The 25,521-nt window shown below is 43.2% G+C and overlaps 2 protein-coding genes and 1 pseudogene across 6 annotated transcripts in view; all 3 read left to right on the top strand.

Moving 5' to 3' along the window:
* LOC134367693 (uncharacterized) overlaps positions 1-12,920 on the top strand; it is a 311,105-nt gene extending 298,185 nt beyond the window's left edge. For 4 of the 5 annotated variants that reach the window (XM_063084434.1, XM_063084430.1, XM_063084431.1 and 1 more), the window contains one exon: positions 12,417-12,920. In XM_063084434.1, the coding sequence (XP_062940504.1) occupies positions 12,417-12,681 (265 nt within the window). In that variant the 3' untranslated portion in view covers positions 12,682-12,920. Of the gene's footprint in view, positions 1-3,529; positions 3,608-12,416 lie in introns of those variants that run through there. The other variant, XR_010022433.1, reaches the window with a different exon arrangement.
* Positions 12,921-13,304: 384 nt separating this feature from the next.
* On the top strand, positions 13,305-25,143 carry LOC134367808 (carbonic anhydrase 5B, mitochondrial-like; annotated as a pseudogene).
* Positions 21,901-22,479, top strand: LOC134367445 (ATP synthase subunit d, mitochondrial). Its single transcript, XM_063084203.1, has one exon. The coding sequence runs from the start codon at positions 21,938-21,940 to the stop codon at positions 22,427-22,429; it is 492 nt and encodes a 163-aa protein (XP_062940273.1). The 5' UTR covers positions 21,901-21,937; the 3' UTR covers positions 22,430-22,479.
* Positions 25,144-25,521: the final 378 nt, after the last annotated feature.

The following is a 25,521-nucleotide window of genomic DNA, read 5'->3' as shown; positions in this document are numbered from 1 at the left end:
CCAAACAATAGAAGCTCTTTCTTGCAAAACATAAATGTGACAAAGGATTATATACACAAAATACGTGAGGGATGCATTTAAATTAAAAATAAAAAGACAACCCAATGAAAAGGAGGCAAAATCCCAAATATCAAACACACAGACATACCCCCCCACACACACGCCACCCTCACTAATAATTTAGGAACAGCATTAAATAATACAATACTCATTAGATTGCCAAATTTTTCCAGTGTCTGATAGAAAAGTTTAAGTAAAAATCTGGGAAATCAAAAACCCTTGTATGTTGCCGTGGAAGTATAAGATAGTAAAAGAGCAATTTGTCAAGCTTTCCAATAATTAGGGATGTTTATACTTTAAGACAAGCTATTTAACCTCCAAGAACGTACCCTAGAGAAACTAGAAAACATAACATGGAGAAACATTTGCACAATTATTTAATGCAATGTTCTTTGTAATATTGAAAATTTAGAAACAACATATTGCCTTTGCATACTAGAATAGATCAAAAAATTATACACTTCTTCAGTGAATCACTGAGTAGAGGTTAAGATAAATGATTAAGAACTCATGTATCATGTTACGGTTGTAATGTTATACAACTCCTGAATTGTATATGTGCTATTAACATTAAATTTAAGCACATAAAGTTGCGATACACAAATAAAATTTTGGAAAGATATGCATCACTTAAAGTTTGAAAACAGAAAAATACATACAACGTTATTTTTGAATCCATGCATATGTCATGAAATAGAAAACTAATGTAAGATAAACACCACTTTCTGGATAGTGGGTACCTCTGGAGAGAAACTTAAGAAATGCTCTCAGTGAGGGATCCAACACGATTTATTTCTCCAAAAAGAAAGACTTGTTGTAAGTGTCGCTCAATGCTAACTAAACCATTTGGAAAATCAAACCTGTGCTTCTTAGAATTTGGGCTGTGAAGGGACAGTGACAGGCTCACATCTGAAAAGAATTCTACCAAAATAGACAGGGAGACCATGGAAGTCAAACTGCCCACACACCAAAAGTAAAAATAAATAGTAAAAATTAAAAAAGAAAAGACCTCAGATGGATTGTGTGGACTTTATGTGAGGAAGCCTGCCTGGGCTCCTTCCTAAAATTACTGTGTCCATTCAAAAATTATTGCCTGGTTGTAGAATATGACCCCAGCCTAGGAACAGGAATTGAGGAAAGTTCTAAGCTGCCAGCCAGATATTTTCAAAGTCAAGGGCAATGAACTTTGATGGCTGCAGATGGAATACATTTCAATAATTCTCACAAACACACAAAAAAGGATTTTATGAAACATTAATCGTCACTAGGATTCTACCATATCCAGAGGGAATCGTCAAGGAAATACATCTGTCATTCAAGGAAAACTCTTCTTGACCATATAGGCTGCCCATTTGAGGAAAGAGAGTGAAGGAAATAAAACAAAAAAATAAAGAAACTTAAGGTGAGACAGAGATGATGAAGATGAAGAACCAGATAATGCCCCAAGGGTGATGCAGGACTGTACTGAGAGAGCCAGCTCATAACTGAATAAGACTGTGGAATTTTCATAGTTATAATGAGCCAAATATTTTAATTATAAAAATGAGACTGTTCTTTGAACTGAATGTGGCCAAAGATCTTTTCCTTATCTAAGAGTGATTGGAAATGTTATGGAATCTGAATGTAATTTTATCTTAGGCAGTGAAAAAAGTTAGCCGTACAGCTTAAAGAAAGGGTCAATTAGAGGAACACCATTTTATATTTGTGCCTTAAGTGATGCTATTTGCATAATAAACAGATTATATGGTTATTTTTTGGGAAACAAACGCAGGGCACAAAGGAACATGTATCTTCCATACAGCAGTTGCAATATAGACCCTAATCTTCTCCTCGATGACATGCAAGTGTCATTATGATAAACTAGACGACGGAGGCTGAATTTGGAGAATATATACATTATCGACTACTTGACAGCTCTGATATAATTAGAACTTCCAGAGTTTTTCACATTATTGCACTCATTACTAATAGGTACACATACTAATCCTATGTATTTGTTTTGAGATAAATAGCCAGAAAATGCAACATTAAAAACATGAAGGACAACGGGAGGATCATTTTTATAGCATAGGGACAAAACATGTGTTGACTGAGGTTAATTTTTTCTTTTTTCTAAATCATTTAGATAAACTCCTCCATCCCCAGTGTTTGGGACTCCTTAAGTGAAAAAACTATAATATTTAGTGCTACAATTCTCAGGGTAAGCTTCTATGATTATCACACAGCCCTGAAGTAGAGACAATGCTTATTTGAGTTATTTCGTTGATGCAATAATTACTGCAAAAGGGCCTATTATGTAATATAACATTAGGTGATATCTAAGTGGTCTCTACAAAGCTTGGAAACGCGAAGACCACAAGGTCGTATTGATAACTATTAACATGATATTACATATCAACTGCTCAGTAAAGCCAGAAAGTATGTTCTGCCCATAATATTGAATGATTAGCAGTGGAGGGATCTATATCAAATATCAAATGGGTTCTCAAACTAGGGTCCAGTAAGCACTATACATCCCATATTGCTGCATGTACTGCCTGTTTCTGGCCTTCTAGAGACATGAACTGTGCCCCTGAAGACATTTGACGGTTTATCCAGCACTCTAAGTGACTTTGCCAACCTTTAAAATTGAGTCATCATGCATGCTAGTCTGGAACAGTTTTCTGAGTGTGCATCATACATATACACATACATATTTATTTAAATTTTACACCTGTACTGATGTTCTAATAGATCGTGTTCATTACAAAACCTATACAAATAGAAATGTAAAATTTCGGAGCTGGCTGCTTAGCTCAGTTGGTTAGAGCATGGTGCTGATAACACCAAGGTCCAGGGTTTGTTCCTTGAACCCGCCAGCTGTCAAAAATAAAAAGAAAGGAAGAAAGAAATGTAAATTTTTTTTCTTGCTGGCTGGTATGGGGATCGGAACCCTGGACCTTGTTATATATAACACCACACTCTAGCCTAGAAATGTAAATTTTTTGATATGAAGATTAAATAAGCAGTATTTCCACAAAGATATTTACAAGTGTGTTCAGTCAGACTAAACACAATTAAATTCTGGCTTTGAAACTTTGAACTTCTGTTTGAAGTGAAAACAATTGATACAATGTTATTAGTGCTTCTGGCGGGACATGGCGTAGGCGGAGCGAAGAGACGTGCTCGGAACGCGGAGGCGGGGCTTTGCTGCGCTCAGGGGCGTGTCAAAGATGGTGGAGCCCGCGGAGGGTAGGGGCGTAGGCAAGTTAGCGCCCAGGCGCGTGGCCGCAGCTGGAGGCCGCTGGCGGTGACAGGCGATATGCAGCCAGGTCGGAGAACAGCTGCGGATCCGGGCGCCGGCGGCGTGGAGAGCGCGGCCAGGACAGAGCTCCAGGCTTTGCCGGGGACTGAGGCCTGACTGACGGGGCGTGGCCTGAATCAACGAAATGACGTCTCCAGCGTCTGGGCGTGGCGACGCATAAGGGGCGTGGCCACGGTGGCCGCGCGCAGGAAACACGGGAACCGGAAGCGAACGAGGGGGTTCCGACTCAGCGAAGTCGTTCTGGTAAGGGCGGGGGGCGATGTGGAGCGCGGGCAGCAGGGGACGTGGCCTGGCAGAGAGCTCTTGGCCCCGTTAGGATTGCCGGGGTCCCGGCGGAGCTTCTCTGAGGAAGGGGGTGGTAGGTGGCCGCGGAGAATAGTCCCTTACTCACTTTAGCCCTTCTCTTCCACTGCGAGCGTCACCAGACACTCTTCTGTCCATTGAAGTGTAGAACAGCTGTCCAGAGACTTTGCAGGATGAGGGGTGCAGTTCCAGATACCGAGGCGCAGCCAGCTGGGACTCCCTCGGGTCTGCATTGTTGATCTTCCTCCTCTGACAATGCCAGGGGTTCTGGAAAGACCCAGGATAGGGCATCAACAGTACAGGTGTGGCCCGTGGACCATCTGAGCTTTCTCCACTCCTCAGTTCCTTCTGTCCTTTAGTGTCCCGCCCCAGAGCTGGAGGAGAGGAACCTCCAAAACTACAAACGTTATTGGTGGCTGGGATTCTATATGACATTCAGCGTTAAATGCTACTGCTCCGATGCTGCTGGGAACACGTTACTGTCAGGATAATTCCCTCTCTTTTGTTTTTGCTGGAAAACTTGAGAAATAAGAGGGGTTAGCGAAGATGCTTACAACTTAATTTGGATAGAATTTGTTCTGTGTCAGCCACTGAAAACCACATTGCTTTCTGCTTCCCCTTCTTTCTTTACTGATAATCTGTCCATCTTCGCTCTGCTATTTAAAACTGTTGCTGCAGTGTGGAGAGTAGTGAGAAGTCTGATGAGAGAAGCTTCCTCTTCACATCTCTCAGAGCAGTCACTGTTCACAGCCGGCCTCACAGTCCCACTGAACCAAAGGTCATCCCACCCACCGTCTCTTCAGGGACCTAGTGAAGAGCTGCACTGTTCTCGAATGTTTTGGAAATGAAAACTCTTCTGTCGGGCTTTCCTCCTTTACTCAGATTTTTTAAAGTCAATACCTTGGCTAGAATCCACCCAAAGTCTAAAATCAACAAGGGCGTGGTTCTCTGTGAACACCTGCCCTGTTTTCCCTGGACCCAGGCAAAATGCTGCAATGGCTCACAGCTGGAATGCAACAAAGGTTGAGTAAATTGTGAGTGAAGATGAATATTAGGGAAATAATCTGATAGAAAGAGGGAAGTGCATTGTATTTCATTGGCCGCACTAGAGTGGTTAGTTGCAACACACAAATCAGGTATGAAAAACATGGTTTGAAACCTTTGGCAACACTACATTGGGATCATGGTCTCAGGGAAGAAATGGGAGAGAGGAGGAAGCAAAAATTTCTTAAGACATGACAACATAATTTCTAATTTGAATTGCAAGGAATTGCAAGAGGTTGGCTTCCTTTTGAAATCAGAAGGTGAAAAAAATGGAGGATCAATCTGATGACAAGGAATTTTTTAATGTAATTATAACCTTTTGTCAGTACTTTTGCTGTCTGTTGTGCGTCAGTATATATGGTTTAATTAGGGAGAGCTCAAGCTAGGAGGCATTTCATACGCAATTATGGATGATTTAAAGAGACTTTTGAATCTTTTCTTTTTTCACCCATTTCTGAGTCTGTTAACAGCAGATAAAGAACGTGTTAGTAAAATCCAATGCCTACATAGATTTTGAGTGATGGCATCCCACCATAAGTTGATAATGGTTCCAAGGGAGTATGAGGGGTTTTGAAAAAGTCCATGGAAGGCCGAGCCCGTGGCGCACTCGGGAGAGTGCGGCGCTGGGAGCGTGGCGACGCTCCCGCCGCGGGTTCGGATCCTATATAGGACTGACCGGTGCACTCACTGGCTGAGTGCCGGTCACGAAAAAACGGCAAAAAAAAAAAAGTCCATGGAAAGATTTGTATTATCTTTTCATTTTTTCACACTTTTTGAAGTACTCTTGTATCGGATATACAGGTGATTTGTTATTCTCACTACGTTTGTATAAGTTTGAAGTTTTCCCTAATAACAAGTTAAGAGGGAAAAAAAAAATTAGAATCAGATTCTAAATTCAGATGACCCATGGTCTATTGCTCTTTAAACCTGCTGGGTGAATTCAGGTAATGAAGGTACAGTTTGCTCTCTGTATCCATAGATTCTGTATCTGTGGATTTAGCAACTCCGGATTGAAAATATTTGAAAAGAATAATTGCATCTGTACTGAACATGTGTTGGGAAAATATAGGAGAATGGTCAGGGTCCCTCAGATGTTCAGAATCTTGCAGAGCATTTGATGTAAATAGGCACATGTGCCCAGGTGTTCCTTGGTTATTGTCTAATGTAATTGTGCATGTGCATCCAGGTGTCCTGGATTATGATGAGTAGATAGGATGAGTGCCTCTGGTCCATGCCCCCCCCCACTGATGTCCCCAAGGGGGCCACAGGGAGGCCGCTACTGCTGCTGGAGGCTGTTGCTGCCAGTGTGTGTGTGGGACCCTCTGAGAGGCCACTGCCACTGGATCCGCTGTAAGCTGCTGTTGCTGCTGCTGAGGACTGAACTCGTGTAATCTGCCAATGGCTCCCAGGATCTTTCCCAATTACCTAGCATGGACCTGAGTGTGAGGGGTCTGGTGACCCGTCTGTACAATGGGTTTGAAGGGTATGTGGGGCCCAGGCTGGACAATACAAATGGAAAACTTAGTGTAAGTAAAATAATGAAAATTTTGGGTTTAGGTATGAATTGCCCTAGGCATACAATTGACGTAGCTATTGCCTCCACCCAAGAACATGTACAGACTTTTATTTTATGTCATCATTCCCTAAACAATACAGTATAACAACAACATAGCATATACATTATATTAGGTATTATAAGTAATCTAGTGATGATTTAATGTATATGGGAGGATGTGAATAGGTTGTATGAAAATATAACATTTTATATCAGGGATTTGAGCATCCACAGACTTTGGTATCCACGGGAGGTCCTGGAACAAATACCACATGGATATGGAGAGACAACTGTATTTAAAAACCAGGTACTATTATCTGGTTCCAGGTAGTATCGATGCAGTGTACTGAAAGTTCATTTGTAGTCTCTTTTAAATCCTGAGCCAGACCTTTACATGGCTTAAACAAGGTGATTTCTCATCTGCTCAGACATTTTAACATACCTACTCCCTCTAAAAAACGTGTTTATACAAACACACACATATAAAGCTGAATAAAAGTAATTTTAACTTTGACTTGAGGATTTCCAACACCTTTTGCGCGATGCAGACATTCTTTAGGTGTGACTGGTTGTTATAACTGAATTATCCACAACCCCCCCCCCCCATATTCATATACTCAAATCTTAGGTCCCAGTAAGTATCCCAGAATGTGACCTTATATGGAGATTGGGTCTTTACAGAGGTAATCAAATTAAAATGAGGTCGTGAGGGTGGTTCCTACTCCAGTATGACTGGTGTCCCTAATTAGAGGGGATATTTGTACACAGAACACAGAGTGCTCTGTGAAGATTGGTGTTAACACCGTCACAAGCCAAGGAACTACTGGAAGCCTGGTGTATTAGTCAGTGTTCTTCAGAGACACAATCAGTAGGGTGTGTGTGTGTGTGTGTATGTGTGTATGTATAGAGAGATTTATTTTAAGGAACTGGCTCATGTGAGCATGGAGGATGGCAATCTGAAATCTAGTACAGGCCAGCGGGCTGGAGGGTCAGGGAAGAGTTGATGTTGCAGCTTGTCTTAGTCCATGTTATGATGTTGTAACAGAAAACCTGAGACTGGGTAATTTATAATAAACAGAAATTTATTCTGCTCACATTTTCTGGAGGCTGGGATGTCAAGGGCATGGCACCAGCATCTGCTCAGCATCTGGTGAGGGCCTTCTTGCTGTGTTATCCCATGGCAAGAGGTGGAAGGGCAAGAGAGCAAGTGTATGGTGGGGGGGTGAGGGGGAGGCGAGCTGAACTCAGCTTTTTATCAGGAACCCACTCCCACAATAATGGCATTAATCCATTCATGAGGACAGAGCCATTCAAACCATAGCACAGCTGAAGCTCAGAGGCAGTAAATAGGGACAATTTCCTCTTCTTCAGGGGACCTCCAGTCTTTTTTCACTTAAGGCTTTCAGCAGATTGGATGTTGCCCACCCACATGGAGGGTCATGAGCTTTACTCAAAGTCTACTGACTTAAATGTTAATCTCATCTAAAAAATGCCTTCACAGTGACATTTAGCCTGGTATTTGACCAAATATGTAGGTACCGTGGCCTAGCCAAGTTGGCAGATGAAACTAACTATCCAAGTAGGGATGCCAGAAACAGATCCTCCACAGCCCTCAGAAGGAAACAACCCTTCAGACAACTTGGATCTCAGACTTCAGGCCTCCAGACTGTAAAACAATAAATTTCTTTTGTTTAAGCCATCCAGTCTATGGTATCTTATTAGAAGCTATTATGCCGTCCTAAAGATGCCAGGTAGGGAGTTAGGCCTGGAGGTGAGGAGCTGCTGTGTTATACACGAACTTCCTAACACTCCTCTTTCACATGATGGCCCATCTGAGTTCAGTGTCTGTTACACTTCCCTCTGTGTAACAGACAAAAAAAAGAAAGAAACACTCAAAGTAACATGAATGAGGCCTAGAGGGACTGCACCCATCAGGGGAGCAGCCCTGATTCAAAATCCGCCTTTCTTTTTATTGACAAGACAAGGAAGTTCCATAAGAAAAATCAGTTGATTCAATCGTCAAAGAAGGACCTAAAAACCAGCAGTGTAAAACTAGTAACAGCAGTAAATTAACATTGTGGCATTCCAGAATGCAACTTGTAAAAAGCTAAGTCCATCCACCAAGAAACAGCTTGTCCTTATCAAACATTTTCTTTTCCACATACTTCCTACAGCGATTTTCTCAGCATATTTAAACAGCATTCAAGCAGTTTCCTTAACATATCTTAAGAACAATCCGTGAGTTAAATACTCAATAGTCCTTCAAGCCAGAATCAAACCAGGGACCTAAAACAGTTAAAATACACAATCCCATCCCTAAACAGTGATTAGAGTTGATTAGATGGCTTTTGCCAAGCTATTTGTGGACTTTTGTCCTCCACTGGAGAGCCTCTTAGCTCCATTCACATATTTACCTAAAGATCTTATTCTAAGATCAAAGGAGAATCAAGATTTCTAACCCACTACAAGTGTATAACATTCCCAAAGTGATGCACGTACAAAGTGCAAGGCACTCAGCCAAATGACTGGCTTCCAGCCCTGCTGTGCTGCATTTTGTGATACACGTAGAGGTGATTTTCTTGCTTTTCACTTAGGTGTAGCCTTCTCCCCTGTAGCTCAGGTGCAGCAGGGTCAAGGACAGCAGTACAGAGAGAAGAGCTAGTTCACAGCCAACTAGTAGCAGGGACATGCATGAAGAGAGAATGGTGAAATCACAATGTTGGCCTCCTTGCTTAGCATCGCTGGGGATCACGTGGGTTTTGTTTCTTACACTCGTCTTGGAAAGATGATGTGAAGAAATAAAGTTCAGGTCTGTGGGTGAAATGTGCCTTTAATGGCCCCAAACTTCTCTTTTTCTGGTGTTTGGCACCCCTGCCCCCCCATGGCTGTACCACTAAGAGCCCACTTTTTGGCAAGACAAGGCAGAATCTTAGGCGGCACAAACACCGTGCTGTAACCTGGTTTGCTGTGGCTTTCCCTTTCCATACTATGTGCATTTCAAGAGACTCATAGGAGGAGAAAAATTACACCCCTGGAAAGTAGAGCTCAAGCCTTGTTCACTTTTGCATCACAGCACCTGACGCAGTGCCTGCAGCAGAGGAAATGCAGTAGATGTTGGGGTGGAAATGCTAACTGACAGAGTTCCCATCCCTGTGAGGCTAGGTCAGGTTCATGTTCGGCTATGTCCCTCTTATAGATCAGGCAGGACTTTGGGGTTCCTTAAGATCTGACAGGTAGGGATATGAGACCCTCCTTTTAAAGGACAAGCATTTAAAAGTTTTGAAAGTATAAACAGCCCTACAATTGGGGGGGTGGCATTTGAGAAATGGAAGGCCCCTCAGTACTGTCATGTCATGCTGGCTGTCATGTCACAGTTCTCAATTCTTGACGTTAAAATCTCTGTCACCAAGGAAGCCTCCTCAGGTCTTTCAGCTAGTACTTCTCGAACACCTGTGGGGAATCAGGGCCTGAAAGACGCAGCTGTGATGGAGACAGACACAGTCCCCACCACCGTGGGGTCTAGGTGCTGGGAGGATGAAGTAGTAAAGGACATTCCTGTTCAGGTGCTTCCTCCAGCTGCCGCAAGTGCTGGGCCAAGAAGAGGGTGCTGGGCCAACCTGGTGAGCAGGTGGTCAGGCAGCCTTTGAGGGATCACGCTGGAGTCAGTCACCTGAACGGGGGGCAGGAGTGACCAAAGCCCAGATGGAGGGCGGGTGGTCCAGGGAAGCAAGAGCATCAGCACAGGCTGGAGAAGGGCAGGACATGGAGAAGCGAAGTCTGTGGGTCCAGGGGCAGGCAGTGGATGTGACGAAAAGTAAATGTCGCTGTGAGGGACCAATGGATTTGGGGAAAAAGTGAATTATCCCTGGCCCTCCCAACCACTCAGGGTGTGTACTGCTGCTCTGAATGTTGTTATCCTACCTAGAGGATTCCTCCTCCTCAGCATCTCAAATCTCTAGTGTTTACAGCTTTCCTCCTCCTCCTTCCTCGCACTAGGGTATATGTTCCTGCAAGTTATTTGAGAACCGATAGAATTCAAGCTAAGGATGGTGGTGAGGAATAGCCTGAGGGTCATTCTTCAAGTGTCTCCATGCAAATTAGTATGGAGAAGGTTCCTGCTTCAGAGGTTCATTTTAGTGAGGCCCTGCAGCCTCCATATCTGCACTTAAGAAAACCCAGAACCGAGTCCACTTCTACCTCAAAGAGAGCAGAAAGGCTTGTTGGTTTTAAAACAATCACATGTGTTAAGCCTTTGTGGCTATGGGTCATTGGCATTCCAGTGTGGGTTTATATGATTTAAGATTATATGTGAGAATGACTGTTTCTCTACTGATCTATTAAAGTAAATGTGGAAAGTACTTTCTTGACCATTTTTTTTTTTTAAAGATGACCCATAAGGGGATCTTAACTCTTGACTTGGTGTTGTCAGCAGCACGCTCTCCCAAGTGAGCTAACTGGCCATCCCTATATAGGGATCTGAACCTGTGGCCTTGGTGTTACCAGCACCACACTCTCCCAAGTGAGCCACAGGCCGGCCCATTTTGACCAATTTTAAAATGTCAATGTGATGTCATACAGAAACTGGCCAAGAGAAATGAGATGTCCAGTTTCAAATATTTTGGAACATATTGTTTATTGTTCTTGTTAGCCATTGTGTTTTTACTAAGGGTGGTCCACAGACTGCAAATTATTTCTGTGACTATTAAGTTTCTGGAAGTTGTTTATTAAAGTTTGCAAGCAGTTCAGTAGCTTCACCTTCTGGAATATTCTGTCCCAAATTTGAATTGCTGAGTAACCCTAGCTGACCTGCTTGCAAGGGTGTGCATTGTTGTAAACATGGAACATTAAGTGAGGCAGCAGATGGTCTTCCTCAAACCTCTTCCACCTCATTGCCCTCCTGGAAAGACAGGTGCTCATCCATGTCTGGATGTTGTAGGGATTTTCCACTGTACCATATTGACATGGTGGGTGTGGATCATTCTTTGTTGTTGGGGGCTGTCCTGTGCTCCAGATGTTGAATGGCATCACTGCCCTCTTACCAGTACCACACTCCCCCCATCCTAAGTGACCACATTGAAAAATATCTGAAGACATTACCAAATGTCTGGGGGGGAAAACAGTAACCTTGGTAGAGAGTCACTGAGATGACAGGAGAGGATGTGTGTGATGGTGGAGAGATGACTTTAATCAACTGGCTAAGAATAAATTTTAAATAGTTATTGTATATATTTCCACTATTCACAGTGAGTTAACATAGTTTTCAAAGAATGTCTTGCCTGAAGATTCAAGGTTTCTCACATTTTCCTCTTGGAACCTATATGCACATAAGAAAAAGAATTCATTAGTAATGCTAATCCAGCTAAATCTGTTCCCTTGAAACTGCTTTATAAATATGTTATTAGCGTAAGTTTATTTTCTCCAATGCTGACTGTTCTCATTGAAATGGACTTGCCGGGGTCACCATACATTTCCGACTGCTGGGTGAACCTCCATCCTGCCAGACTGGCTTATTGCAAACACTGGCACTTGGCAGTCTAAGGCTTAAAATGGAAAAAAAAATAATCACACTGATCCAGTTATTAATGTTTTGTTTGAGTGGTTTTTTGTCCTAGATGTTTATTTTGTGTGTTTTTATTTGCGAAAATTTGAAAGTTAAAGATCTAAACTCCAATATGCTTATGTCTTTAGGATAGTTCGCTGCTTCTCAGCACTGACAAAAGCCGCATCGCAGTGGCCTGAGGAAGTGGGGCTTCCCGTGATTGGTTTCTCACATTAGTTTCATGTTTCTAAGTGACTGGGAGAAACAGGATGCCGTCACCATTTGATTTTGATTTTGCCATATTAAACTGTCCCGACCTGTTTTCACCCAGGAGAGTATTATGGTCTCTGCGGACCTGAGCCACTGAGCATGTCATATTGCTATATTCTGGACCCTCACCTGCTTAGTTGTAAAGACACTAGTCATTGTTTCTGGCAGCTCAATACATGAAGAGAAAGGCCACTGTACACTAGTGACCAAGCACGACCCGAGTTCGTGAGGGTTAGAAAAGAGAACGTGCCGAGTCCTTAGATAGTGCCTGCCACACAGGGTTGGCAGCTACTGCTGGTGAGACACTTGTCATCGTCCTCATCATCTTTATCTCTTCACAGGTGCAGTGCTTGCCTCACATGTATGAATGTGATCATTTTAAGAAGATGTGAAGCGGAAGAAGGATTAATGGAAGGAGGAAGTGGTGGCAAATTCGGAAAGCAGCACTTCAGGACAGCCCCACGCTCTGCCCTTGTGCTTTTGTTGCCCACGCTCCCTGCAGATAATCTTTGGCTGTCAATGAGATTGCTGTTTGCTGTTATCTCAAGTAATGGACAGGAACTGTTGAGAGTCCTTACTTTGGGGACTTGTCATCTAATAAAATGAAGATCAAATCCTATACCTGTTGCCCAAGATGAAAATAAAATCAGATTCACACAGCGTGTATCATCTACTGAAATTTAGCCTAATTGTCACATTAAAAAACCATTTAGGTGTGAGACCCTAGACCATAGGAAAATAAACTTAATGATGTTAATTCTTAGCTTAATGAAATATAAAGAATATCAGCTTGAATGGAAATACTACAAATTTGGTATTATTCCAATGGTTCTCAATGTTCACGATCTCCCTATTTTTATAAAGAAGAAAAACATTGTAGGACAACTCGGTCTAGAGTGGCGCTGTCTAAGATGTAGTCACCAGCCACTTGTGGTTATTTACATACAAATTTAAATCCATTAAAATTTTATTGTCACATGTGCCTACCGCTTAGCATATCCCATGTTTCTGTCTTCAGAGAGGGTTGTGTTTAACAGCGCTGATCTATATTATAACTGAACTGTGTTACCAAGTTGTTCCATTATTTGTCCAATTAATTTTGAAGAACAAAGCCTGGAGAACAATAGCATTAAAAGGCTTGTTTTGTGGTGTCTTCAGGAGGAACTCATATAGGTTGGGGTGCCCCAGACTGTTGTCTTTCATTAGCTTTCGAATAATCTTGAGAAACAATGGGTGGATTAGGAGCCCCTCGGAATTGCATTAATGGCCTCAGTGTTATATTCAGCAACCTGGGACTGACAAATAGCCCTGGAACTGACCAGCAGGAAGTGTGGGCTTCATTCTGCTGTGCTGATTACCGCACATGTATCCTCTGGTTAATGGACCCGACATCAAAGTGTCTTTTGCAGCCCTGATGCTCCAACAAGGCACTTTGTGATTCTGTGAACGTCCTCCACAAAGTCAGATGGAGGGTCCCTGTGTATCCTGCCACTGTGCTCAGGCATAGCTAGTTCTACTAAAACGAGCTTCAGTTACATGAGGAAATAGCACATTCCTTATGGAAAGGGCAGTACAAAGCAAGGTGCAGGATAAAGAGCAAATGAGGGTACAGAGGAATGCTGTCCCACAGGTACAGAATGTAAGCCACATAGGCAAATCTAGATTTCCTTCTAGTCGCGTTAGAAAAGGGAAAAAGAAACAGGTGAAATTAATTTTAGTAATATATTGACCTATATGCAGTATCACTTTAATATGGAATTAATGGAAGAGTTATTGAGAGAGTTTGCATTCTTTCCTTTGTACCAAGTCTTCAAACCCTGGTGGGTGTTCTACAATTACCGCACCTCTTATTTGGCCTGACCAAGGGGAGCAGCACGGGAGGACCAGAGTTTGGGAAGAATGAACAGAAATGAGATTGGATAAGTGGGTGGTTTCCTAGCAGGAAAGCTGGGCACTTAGACACAGAAGTCACAACTTGATGGACAGTCTTTAGCACAAGCACATGATGAAGGTGGTAGTTGAGGAAAATTGCTGAGCTGCAGAACAGGAGTGGAGGGGCGTGGTGCAGGAGGAAAGGCGCCAACTAGGTGGTCATGGGCAAGGCAAGGAAGAGATGAGCCCGAAAGATTCTTAACGAAGGAATCATGTGGTAATCAGCAGGGTAAGAGGATTTAGAGCAAAGAGGAGACTCCAACCTTGTCAGCAATGCCCTTCATCTTCCCCGTTCCATGCACAGGTAGTGGTGTGCAGAGCAGTGGGGAGGCAGATCATTAAGCACATGTGCGTATAATTGTAACCGTACCGAGTAATAACGTCGTGGAAGACGAATCGGAGTCCTGTGATTACAAAATAGTGATGCGAGGGCTCATGTTATAAGAGGATAGTCAGAGAGGTGAGGAGGTGACGGGTAAGCCCATAAGAGGAGCAAGCACCAAGTGAAATGAGGGGAAATTTAAGCAAAGGAGGAGGATCAGGAACCAGGGGGCTAAGGTAGGAATGAGTTTTCCACATTTGAAGAGCTGAGGCTGGAGAAATAGGTGGTGCAAACATAAAATAAATCCAACCAAGGGCTGGTCATATAAATCAGAACTAAAACCGAACACACCCTCTCTGAAATCTAAAGGTCCTTTGTCGCTTATCAGTCATGGCTTACTGATGCCTTACCAATGGCAGAGTGCTCACTTAAACCATGGTTGATAAAATCTCTCTGTTTATTTCATTTTCTAAATAGAAGAAAAACCTGAAAATGAAGCCTTTGGTAGAACACTTAATCATCTTCCTGTTTTGAGGGACGGTTTGACAACTACCAAGAAATCATTTTAATCTGTATAAGGAAGAGAAAGGGAGGGGAGAACAGAAATATGAGTTTATCTTTAGCAAAATAAGCTCTGGGCAAAAAGGTGCCTCCACTAAGGGGAGAGGGACCAACCACCCCTACTTGGGGGATGCTTTGGGTTAATAAAGGAGTAGGTGGGTAGGGGGGACGAAAACCTTCTGGAAGCTGAACTTGTGGCATTAAGGTCATGCAAGAGCAACTGAGTGAATAGGCCCGGTTTTCTTGGGCTGGTGTTTGCACGGGTGTGAGAGATGCTACTTTCCATTTCCTGCATGAAGTGTGGACACTTAAGGGGACCTGATCATTCGTTCACTTCTTGCCTAGTCTTCACAGGAGACCCTCATTAATTGGCTTTAAAAAGTGTGAATTCTCAAATTATCAGCCAGTCGGAGTATCTCTGAGGGGAAGATGTGGTCTCTCTGTGCCAGGAATCTTTGAACCAACATCAGATCCATTCAAGGGCTTTCCAGAAGGCATCTGCATCCTGGTAAGATATTTTCCCAGTCCAAATGCATTTCCTATTTTAAGTTTCTGAAATAAAAATTTCTTCTCTTAGGAACAAATTCTTTTATACTAAGAAAAATAAAAACAAACATTGGGTTTGGATCTCTCCAGAGATAAGACAGGAATGTGTTATAGGAAGAAATAGGAAAATAAAAAAAGAATACTCTCAATTTCCCTTGATCAGGATTTCTGAACTTTGGCACTGTTGACATTTGGGCCAGATAATTCTCTGCAGTAGGGGCCATACCTGTGTGTGCATTGTAGGACGTTAAGCAGCATCACTGGCCTCTACACACTAGATGGCACTAGCACCCTCCTCTGTCACTGTCCTCTCAGAGCCCAAATACTTGAAAGTGATGAGAGGCGCAGAGGGACTACACCAAGCTAACTCCTGCAAGAGAGGAGAAAGTCGGTGTAGCCCCGAGCTCAGGCTTGTCTCATCTTTTATTGTGGTACCATGACCTTGGCCAAGTAACAAGCTGAGTATACTTTCAAAAGAAGTACAGAAAGGAGTGTGTGAACAGGACAGAAACGATCTCAGTCTTTCCTACTACTGAATCAGAACATCTTCGCTGTTCAGCATGTGCTGTTTTCAGCACGTAATGTTCCCATTCTGTGCACTCAAGGCTTTTGCCCTCTGTGAATGCTTTTGCCCTCTGTGCATTCTCTGTACTAAACAGGCCCCCGTGTTCCTGTATCTCCTCTAGTTGTGACAAGCAAAAGTCTCTGCAGAGGTTGCCAAATGTCCCCTGGGGGAAGAATCAGTTCCTCTGTTGAGAACCACTGGTCCAGACACTCCCAGGGGAGCTTGACGTCCATACCCCTAGGATGCTTTTGCGCCCCACCCCCCAAAAAACAAGTCTACGATTTTGAAATTCCATCTTTGGGCAGCTACTGAAGCAAGAGGAACGTCTCCTGTTTTAGAGTAAACTAGAGGCAGCTTTCTGGGTTTTATGGAAATAGGAGGATGCCCTGCCATAGGTGGGGATTTGACTGAGTAGCAGCTGCCTTGTCACTTTCTCAAATCCTTAGATTCATTCTTAGCAGAGGGGGCGAGATGCAGGGAGTCGTTGGTAATGATTTCTCTCGGTCACGTTTCTTCTAGTTTTCCTCCTTGTCTTGATTCTACTCATCCGTGATGCAGATCTGAAGGGCAGAGAAGTGGACCACCCCTAACTGATACACGTGGCTTCCATTCCTCATGCATGGATGTCACAACAGGTCTATCTGTGTTATCAGGAACTCTGCTGATATTTTTCAGGGACCTGCTACAAAGACCTGGTGCTTGACTCTGGAAGAAAATCAGCATCAGCGATGTCGTTAGTGCCTGTGTAAATGAATTGTCTGTGTACACCTTAATAGTTCATATTCGTGTGACTGCGAATTCCCGGGACCTTCACAGTGCTGATATTCTACCCAGGTATGGCAGGGTGGCTGCCTAGTCCTCAAAGTTTGCTCACATGAGAGGTGAATTCAGCACGCACCCTAGGTGGGGTGCGCCTTTCACGGGATGCAGGTTCCACGGGCCTTTACGTCCACTACCCAAGCAACTAAACACTGACGGTACTTGATAGAAATTTGCTGCCCAATAATTCTTCCTCCATTTCTTTTGCTGAAAAGTCTGTTATTGAAATTAAATTAATTTGTCTTTGCATTTAAAGCTAGTTTGGGTTTGGGGGGGGGATTGGGGCCCAGGAAACTATCAACAAAGACAAGAAACTCATTCGTGAATACCCTGTTTCCCGATGGACTAATCTCAGGAGTGATCACACTTGCTTTAGGTGAAGTTAGTAGACAGACTGCGACGCGTTGGTTTTCTAAGCTGACAGAATGCTCCACAAGGTGCTGTCTGACCTGCCTTTATCCTCTGCTTTAGTCAGTTGATGAAGGCCCTAAGTGGCTATTTCCTGACTTTTAGTTTCAATTAGCCTGCACAGGGTCCCCACCTGTGAAATTGTCTCGTGTGTGATGCTAGACAGTGGACGGTCTTGCTAATAGCTCCGACCTGCTTTCTCCTAGTGCATCCACTCAGGGAGAGCCTGGATCTGGTTCCCAGGGGTGATCGACAGTCGCCCATCAACATCCAGTGGAGGGAAAGTGTTTATGATCCTGCGCTAAAATCCCTCACCATCTCTTATGACCTGACCACCTGCCTCCACGTCTGGAATAACGGGTGTTCTTTCCTCGTGGAATTTGAAGATTCTACAGGTAAATCAGGTGAGGGTAAGATCCGATGGTCTTGCCTGGAGTTAAAGGAACAGTGTCATGTCAACACAGGACAGGTCCAACTCCCTCCATGGTAGTACTGATGTCTTTGTTAGCAGTGGCATGGAACTCATTGGAATTTTTTTTCTAATTGTGGAAAAAGGCTCATAACATGAAACTTACCGTTTTAACCATTTTTAAGAATACATTTAAGTATTAAGTACATTCACATTATTGTGCGACCATCACCACCATCTGTCTCCAGAAATCTTTTTGTCTTGAAAAACTGAAACTCTACCCATTCAACAGCTCCCCTTTTCCCCAGCTAACAACCCTGACAACCACCAATCTACTTTCTGTCTCTGTGGATCTCACTACTCTAGGTACCTCATTTGAGTGGAATCATACGGTATTTGTGTATTAGTCCATATCTGTGTGGCTATAACAGAATATCTGACACTGGGTAATTTATAAAGAACAGAGGTTTATTTGGCTTACAGTTCTGGGACAGCTGCATCTGGTGTGGGCCTCAGGCTGCTTCTACTCTTGGTGGAAAGCGGCAGGCAGCCGGCGGGTACACATTCCCACTCCAAAAGGGAGGAATAGGCCATAAGAAAGGAGAAACAGGACCTAAACAAGTCCAAAACCCAGCAGGGCAGACCTTAAATCTTACAGCTCCAAAATAATCTTTGACTCCAAGTCTTGCATCCTGGGCACAGAGGGTGGTCTGGGTAACCCACCCAGCCTTGGGTAGCCCCAACCCCACAGCTCTGCCAGGCTCAGCGCTGGTGCCTATGGCTTTTTGAGGGCAGCGTTGCACGTTGCCCTGGCCCTTCAGTTCTGGGGTCCCAGCGGCAGACCCACTCCCTTGGCTGTACGAGACATTTCCCTGGTGGGGGCTCCCTGTGGGGCCTCCATCCCCACTTTCCTGCTCAGCATTACTCTAGTAGATGGCCTTTGCCATGGCTCCACCCCTGTGGCAGGTCTCTGCCTGGGCCCCAGGCTTCTCCATATATCCTCTGAAATCTGGGTGGAGGCTGCCACGATTTCTTTTACTGTGGCTGGGTTATTACACTTAGCATAATGTCTTCCAGGTTCATCCATGTTGTAGCATGTGACAGAATTTCCTCCCTTTTTAAGGTTGAGTGATAGTCCATTGTGTGGATATAAGACTTTTCTTTTATCCATTCCTCACCTTTTGACTATTGTGAGTAGTACTGCTATGAACATGGGTGTATAAATGTCTCTTCAAGACATTGTTTTTAGTTCTTTTGGGTACATGCCCAGAAGTGGAATTGCTGTATCATCATTACACTAACTTCTGAGAATACGAAAAAGTTCCCTTCTATATTTTCTGCATGTTTCCTTCTTCTAGTATAGGTAATATTTTCTATTAATAAATACATGTATCTCTGCATAGATTTTATAATTGCTATAGACATAAAATGAAATGAACACTTTGCCAGAAATCTATTTTCTGTGTGGGTGCTGAATATGTGCTAATTTTCCTCTGCTTGCTGACTTTTCAAATAACTTCTATGTTAAATACTGATACTATTTAATCTGATTTTAAATTATAAGATTGCAACATAGAGCAAAAGGATAATTACGCAAGAAAAACATTTTATATTTTTGGTCACCTGGTAACATGTATGTATTTTGTTACTCATTTATTCATTCAACATTTACTGAGTGCCAAACATGCACCAGGCACTGCAAAGTGTCAGGAATACGAACCCAATTCCTGACTCCCTAGAGTTTAAAATCTAGTGAGAGAAGCACCCTTGAAGTTAGAATTATAAAGCAAGTGTGACTTAAAAAGGTTTCTAAATGTGCTCTGGGACCACAGAGTAAGGCATGTGATGTAGACTGCTCAGAGGAGTTTATGGTGATTTCACTGAGGAGGGGACATCTACATTGGGTATTGAAGGATGAATAGGAGTTTGCCAAGAGAACTAGAAGGGCATCTTAGACTGAGGGAAAATCGTGTTCAAAGGCAGATATGATAGTATGTTCTGGAAATGGCCAAAAAACAAAGTGATATGGCCAGAGTGAAGAATGTCTGATGTAGGAGAGGCAGGGACAATGGTGGTCATTGAAGCCGACAAGAGCAGGTGGAGGGCAGGCTCATCAGACACTCATTGTTAAACAGGACAGCGGCATGGCATGATTTCATTTAATTCATTAGTCAATTAGTTTACTATTTTTACATTAACCCAGGCAACAGAGCAGGGCCGCAAGGTCAGATAAATCTAAGTGAGAGATGGTAGGAGCCAAAACAGAGGCTGTGGCAATAGAAATAAGAGAAAGAGCGAGTTTAGAAAGCATTTGTGAAATATAAACAACAGAACTTGAAGGTGCAGTCCTCTGAAATAGAACTGAAGGCAAAGTTGACCATGACCTTGAAGATGCCTCACTTGGGAGGCTCGGGGAATGCTGGCTCCAGAAAGAAAGCTCATGAGTGATGGATGATGAGTGACTTGGAGGGAAAAGTAGGGAGATCATAAGGAAATGGAATATCTGCTCACAACTTTTTCTGTGATTTAGTTGTAAATGTGGCATCAAAAATAAAAGCAGCACATTTTAAGTGATCATCCCTAAAAGAAGAAATGTATCTTGAACTATTGTCACATTGGAAAACTTTTTAAGAATCTGTTTCTCTCAAGATAAGCATCTTCTCTGCTTTAGATGCAAATAAATTTGCATCCTTGCTATGTAAATTTTTCTTTCCCCGAATAAATCCCTGTATTCCAAAATAGTATTAATTGCTGTTCTTGCCTAAATTTCTTCCTGTTCTTTATTACTATTTCATTTTGCAGCAGATTGTCATATGCTTTTCTCAGTGGCTTTAATTTGGGTGAGGAAATATGTTTAAATATCATCTGTGGAATGAGGCTCAGTTTATTTTGGAGCGATTTTGTATGGTCATTTGTTAAAACCTCTTTAATGGTGTTTCAGCTGCACTTGGTGTGTTGGAATGCAGTCAAATTTGAAAGTTTCGAGGATGCAGGACTGGAAGATGTTCGGCTGTGACAGGAGTATTTTTAAAGGTAACGAAAATCTCGCCAACTCTAAATGATGTTTTGTATCCTAGCATGAAAAGATACATTACAATATTGTTATTCACTTTAAGAATACTGGGATCAATACATTGGTTACATAATCAATGCTTGAAATACAGGATTGTTAAGAATATATTTTATATCTTTTAAATGGTCTAAAATTGCACTATCCAATATGGCAGCCACAAGCCATGTGGGGCTACTAAACACTTGAAAGGTGGCTAGTGCCATTGAGGAAATGAAGTTTTAGTTTTATTTAATTTTAATTCATTTACGTTTCATTTAAGAACTGATATTTAATTTAGGTATTGTAAAACAAGAATGTTTGGAACCACTTGAGTATGTGTATGTACGTTTTGAGGTGTAAATGTTTAAAAATCTAAATAAAGATCAACTATTTGTGATGAATACTTAGCATCCAAATTGATGTGGGCTGTAAGTGTAAAATACACAACAGATTCTCAAAACTTAGTATGGAAAAAAATGTAAACTTAGCTCAATAATTTTTTCACATTGATTACATGTTGAAGTGATAATATTTTACATATATTTGGTAAAATAAAATACATAATAAGATGAATTTTACCTGTTTCTTACTTTTTAAATGTGGCTACTAAAAAGTTTAAATTACCTCTGTGGCTTGCATTGTATTTCTATTTTTAAGCACTGTTATAAAAGGATAAAAGCATATAACTAAGTAAATAATGGTTAAAATGTGCAATTAGTTAAAAATATATTTTAAACAGAATAAAAAGATAAAGGCAAACAACTATAGGAAATGATTATAACAGGAACTAATATTTGCGAGTGCTCTGTGACTCTGTATTTGCTAAGTGCTTAGTTTATCTTCCCAAGAGCTCTCAGTGCCAGTACTATTGTCTCCATTTTTCATATGAAGAAAGTGGAGCTTAACAAGGTTAAGTGCTTTCCTGCCGGGTCACACCACTAGCTAATGGATAACGGGTGGTACATTCCTATACCACACTCACGGGGCCTCTGAGTTCCTGAAGGTTTAGCAGCTGCAGGTCTCCCACAAGTTTCTTGCTTTAGTCCACTCTGGAGGCTGAGTGTATAAAGGAGGCCCAGGATTTGTTTTAATCAGGTGTGGTAAGATGTTCAGACATGGGAATGACTGTCGTGAAGGAAGAGGTTTGTTATACACACAGACCACTTGAAGCAGGAGGCACAGCACATGTATAGCTACACAACTAGGCTCCTGGCCTGTACACCGCCAGGGTCGGTGAAGGATCCCAAGATGGCTGGGCGAAAAGTTGCTCTAAAAGCCATTGACTGGGTAGCTTTTGGGGAGATCATACCCCAAAACCAAAAGGCCATCGCTAACTACCTGAAATCTTATAGTGAGACCCTCAGCTCCAGGTTGGCTGCTCTACCTGAGAAGCCACCAGCTATTGACTGGGCTTACTACAAGGCTAATGTGGCCAAGGCGGGCTTGGTGGATGACTTTGAAAAGAAGTTTAATGCCCTGAAAGTTCCCGTGCCAGAGGATAAATATACTGTCCATGTGGATGCCGAGGAAAAAGAAGATGTGAAAAGCTGTGCTGAGTTTGTGTCCCTCTCGAAGGCCAGGATTCAGGAATATGAGAAAGAGCTGGAGAAGATGAAGAACATAATTCCGTTTGAGTTGATGACCGTTGAGGACTTGAATGAAGCCTTCCCAGAAACCAAGTTGGACAAGCAGAAGTATCCCTATTGGCCTCACCAGCCAATTGAGAATGTACAATATTGAGTCTGGGAGGAAGCTCTGGCCCTTATATTCCAAACTGTGGACATTAAAAAGAAAAAACAATTATATAGTTAAAAAAAAAAATAGCTACACAACTACGCCAACTGTCAGGATAGGGCCATCGCTGTGCTAATTGTATGGCCAGGGCAATTCATAACTCAAGCCAAAATGTTGCATTATTTTAGTTATACTAAGTTTCCATTTGTATTGTCAGGGCTAGGGCTCAGACCTTTCAAACCCATTGTACAGACTGGGTCACCAGACCCCTCACACACAGGTCCATGCTAGGTAATTGGAAAAAATCCCGGGACCCATTGGCAGACATCAGTCCTCAGGTTCATGAGCAGCAGCAGCTTACAGGTCTGGCAACAGCGGCCTCTAGGAGGGTCCCGGGGACATTGGCAGCAACAGCCTTCAGCAGCACTAGTGGCATCCTGCGGACAGAGGAAGGGGTGGCTGTGCAGCACAGCTGCTTGTCCTTTATACTTAAGTCCGTAACCCAGGACACCTGGGTGCCCACGCGTATCTACATCAGACAATAGCCAAGGAACACCTGGGCGCATGTGCATATTTACATCAAATGCTCCACAGGATTCTGAACATCTGAAGGGCCCTGACCATTTTCCTTCACTTTCCCTACAGCACACCATGCAGGGCTACTTGATGACGCACCAGGGTTGGTGACAAGGCAGAGGGAGCCAGGGGAAAGTGTGGGCAGGAGACTTCACTGTGGGTTTCTTGGGAAGGAAAAGCACGGCAGGGTAAGCAGCTGAGGATCTGGCTACTTTGAATAAATTCAGCGTGCTCTGGGGTGGAGGGGCAGTCCCTAGTTGTCTCATACCTGACCCTGGGGTGGTTAGAGCAGGAGAGTCGTGGCCCCATGTGTAAGAGCCCCATAAAGGAGAAGGTTGGGGTTGTGGGCTGTGGATTGCTTGGCTGGCATATGAAACGTGCTCCCCCAATTGTTTGTGCACTATAGGAATTAGCCAGCCTTGGGGGGGACAATCCCTTCAGTGTCAGTAAGGCCCCAGATGTCCAAGCATCAGATACAGAAGCTAGAAAACGTGGTTATTATACAGAGGCTCCTGGAGCATGCCCTTGAGGCCTCGGGCTTGCGCTGAAAGCTGGGCCTTCCTGTGCTCTGGTTTGCTCTAGAGCTTCAGCCTCCAGAGCCCCTGTGGTCCGCGGCCTGGTGAGTCCCAGTGGCAAGCGAATGGAACCAAGGCCACTTTCCCTGCAGACCGCAGGCACATCTGCAAACAGCCTGCTCATCTGCTCTGTATCTCATTTAATTCAGCAGTGTTCGTCACATTCTAAATTGACAGTTTAAGTGAGTTTCAGACTGTCATTTGTTTTTAGGTAATCACCAGGTGGTTGATTTTAATTTTCATTCCATTCACTTCTGTAGTCGATGTCAATTGTTTTTAAACCTTGCATTTTCTCATTTGTTTTTCTTTAGCTGCACAAACATCATAAAGAGCTACAGAAGTTGGTGGATACTTTGCCATCAGTTAAGCATAAAGTAATATTTTTCCTAAATCATTTGAAGTATATCTTGTGTTTCAATCTCAGAGTGGAGACATTACCAAGGCACTTTGAATCGGGAAGTGTAATTAACTGAACTGTATTCAGGTTCTCTTTGAACGTTCCCTTAGAAGGAGACTTGCCATTTATGATGCTGTGCTGGGAAAGCCCCTGGCCCTGGGTTACTTTGCAGGGGACAGAAGTGATTGCGTTAGTGGGCACTGAGCTTTCTGGCTTTACTGCCATGCCTCTGAGGACTTGAGGACTCAGGAACATACTGCTGCCTCCTGTTCTGTTCCTGATCAGTTCTTGTGAAAACACTCAGTGCAGCCTTCTTTTCTCTAGTTACCCTCCCAAGTTAGGGAGCAGAGAAAAGTTTTACAGAAACTTGACTTTTCCAGCTGGAAAGAGAAATGATCCCTCTCCTTCAGGTTGGAAACCTTTGTCCAACCCCCAAGATTAATTCTTCCATATTCAGAATCCCAAAGGGGCCTCTCCCTGGAAGTCCATATATTCTCCCTTCCGTCTGTCCCCCTACCTTTTCCCCTCTCCTTTCCTCCTCATCTTTCTCTTTTTCCCTCTCTCCCTAGTCCAGGACCCTGGCGTCTCCTAATCTGCACTGTATTTTAGAAAGGAGAAATGCTCAGTTAGTCCCTCTTGAGAAAAAGAAGACTTGTTTCTGCACCAGCCACTGTCTAATACCTCCCAACGATACTCAGAGGACAGCACCTGCTGTAAAATTACTAGAATTGAGGGAGAACACGGTTTTGGCTGTTTTTCCACTGGGGAGTATCAGAAATGCAGAGTTGATTGCAGAAACACAGCCTGGGCATGATTCTGTCCTAAGCAGTGACTCTTCAGGGAGATGCTCAGAGGTACCTGGAGCTCCCTGGACCACTGCTGGTCCCTGGGCACCCCAGAGAATTATCATTTCATCATGCGATTCCTGAGTGTTTCACCACTAAATAGTGACTCGGTGACCCCCATCTCTTGGCCAGGACAGCTTTGTGGAATTTGTGTCATTCAACCCTTCCTGCCTGATGCCCACTTGCCGGGATTACTGGACCTGCTCAGGGTCTCTGACTACCCTGCCCCTCTCTGTGTCTGTCACCTGGATCATTAAGAAGCAGCCAGTCAAGGTTGATCATGATCAGGAACGTTCTTCCTACAATTTCCACCTAAGGAAATCCTAATCTGCCCATTTAAAACAAAGCTGGGTCAAACTTTGGCATCAGTTATAATGTCTTGTAATGTTTGTACATTTTTATTAAAATGTGCTAACATCTTGTCTCAGTTTGCAGATGAATTTGGGGATGTGTTGGGAAAATATAGGAAAATAGGGCCCCTCAGCTGTTCCGAATCTTGCCGAGCACTTGATGTAAATCTGCACGTGCACCCAGGTGTCCCTTGGTTATTGTATGTAATTGCGCATGTGCACCCAGGTGTCCTGGGTTATGGACTTAAGTATGAAGGATGAGTGGCTCTAATCCACAGGGCCGTCTCCCCCACCCCGCGCCCCTGTCCCCGGGATGTCCCCAGTGGGCCACGGGGAGGCCACTACTGCTGCTGGA

Source organism: Cynocephalus volans, chromosome X (genome assembly GCF_027409185.1).
Source record: "Cynocephalus volans isolate mCynVol1 chromosome X, mCynVol1.pri, whole genome shotgun sequence".
NCBI classification, from domain to species: Eukaryota; Metazoa; Chordata; class Mammalia; order Dermoptera; family Cynocephalidae; genus Cynocephalus; species Cynocephalus volans.
The sequence above is the reverse complement of the archived record's forward strand: the minus strand, read 5'-3'. Positions and strand labels throughout refer to the sequence as shown.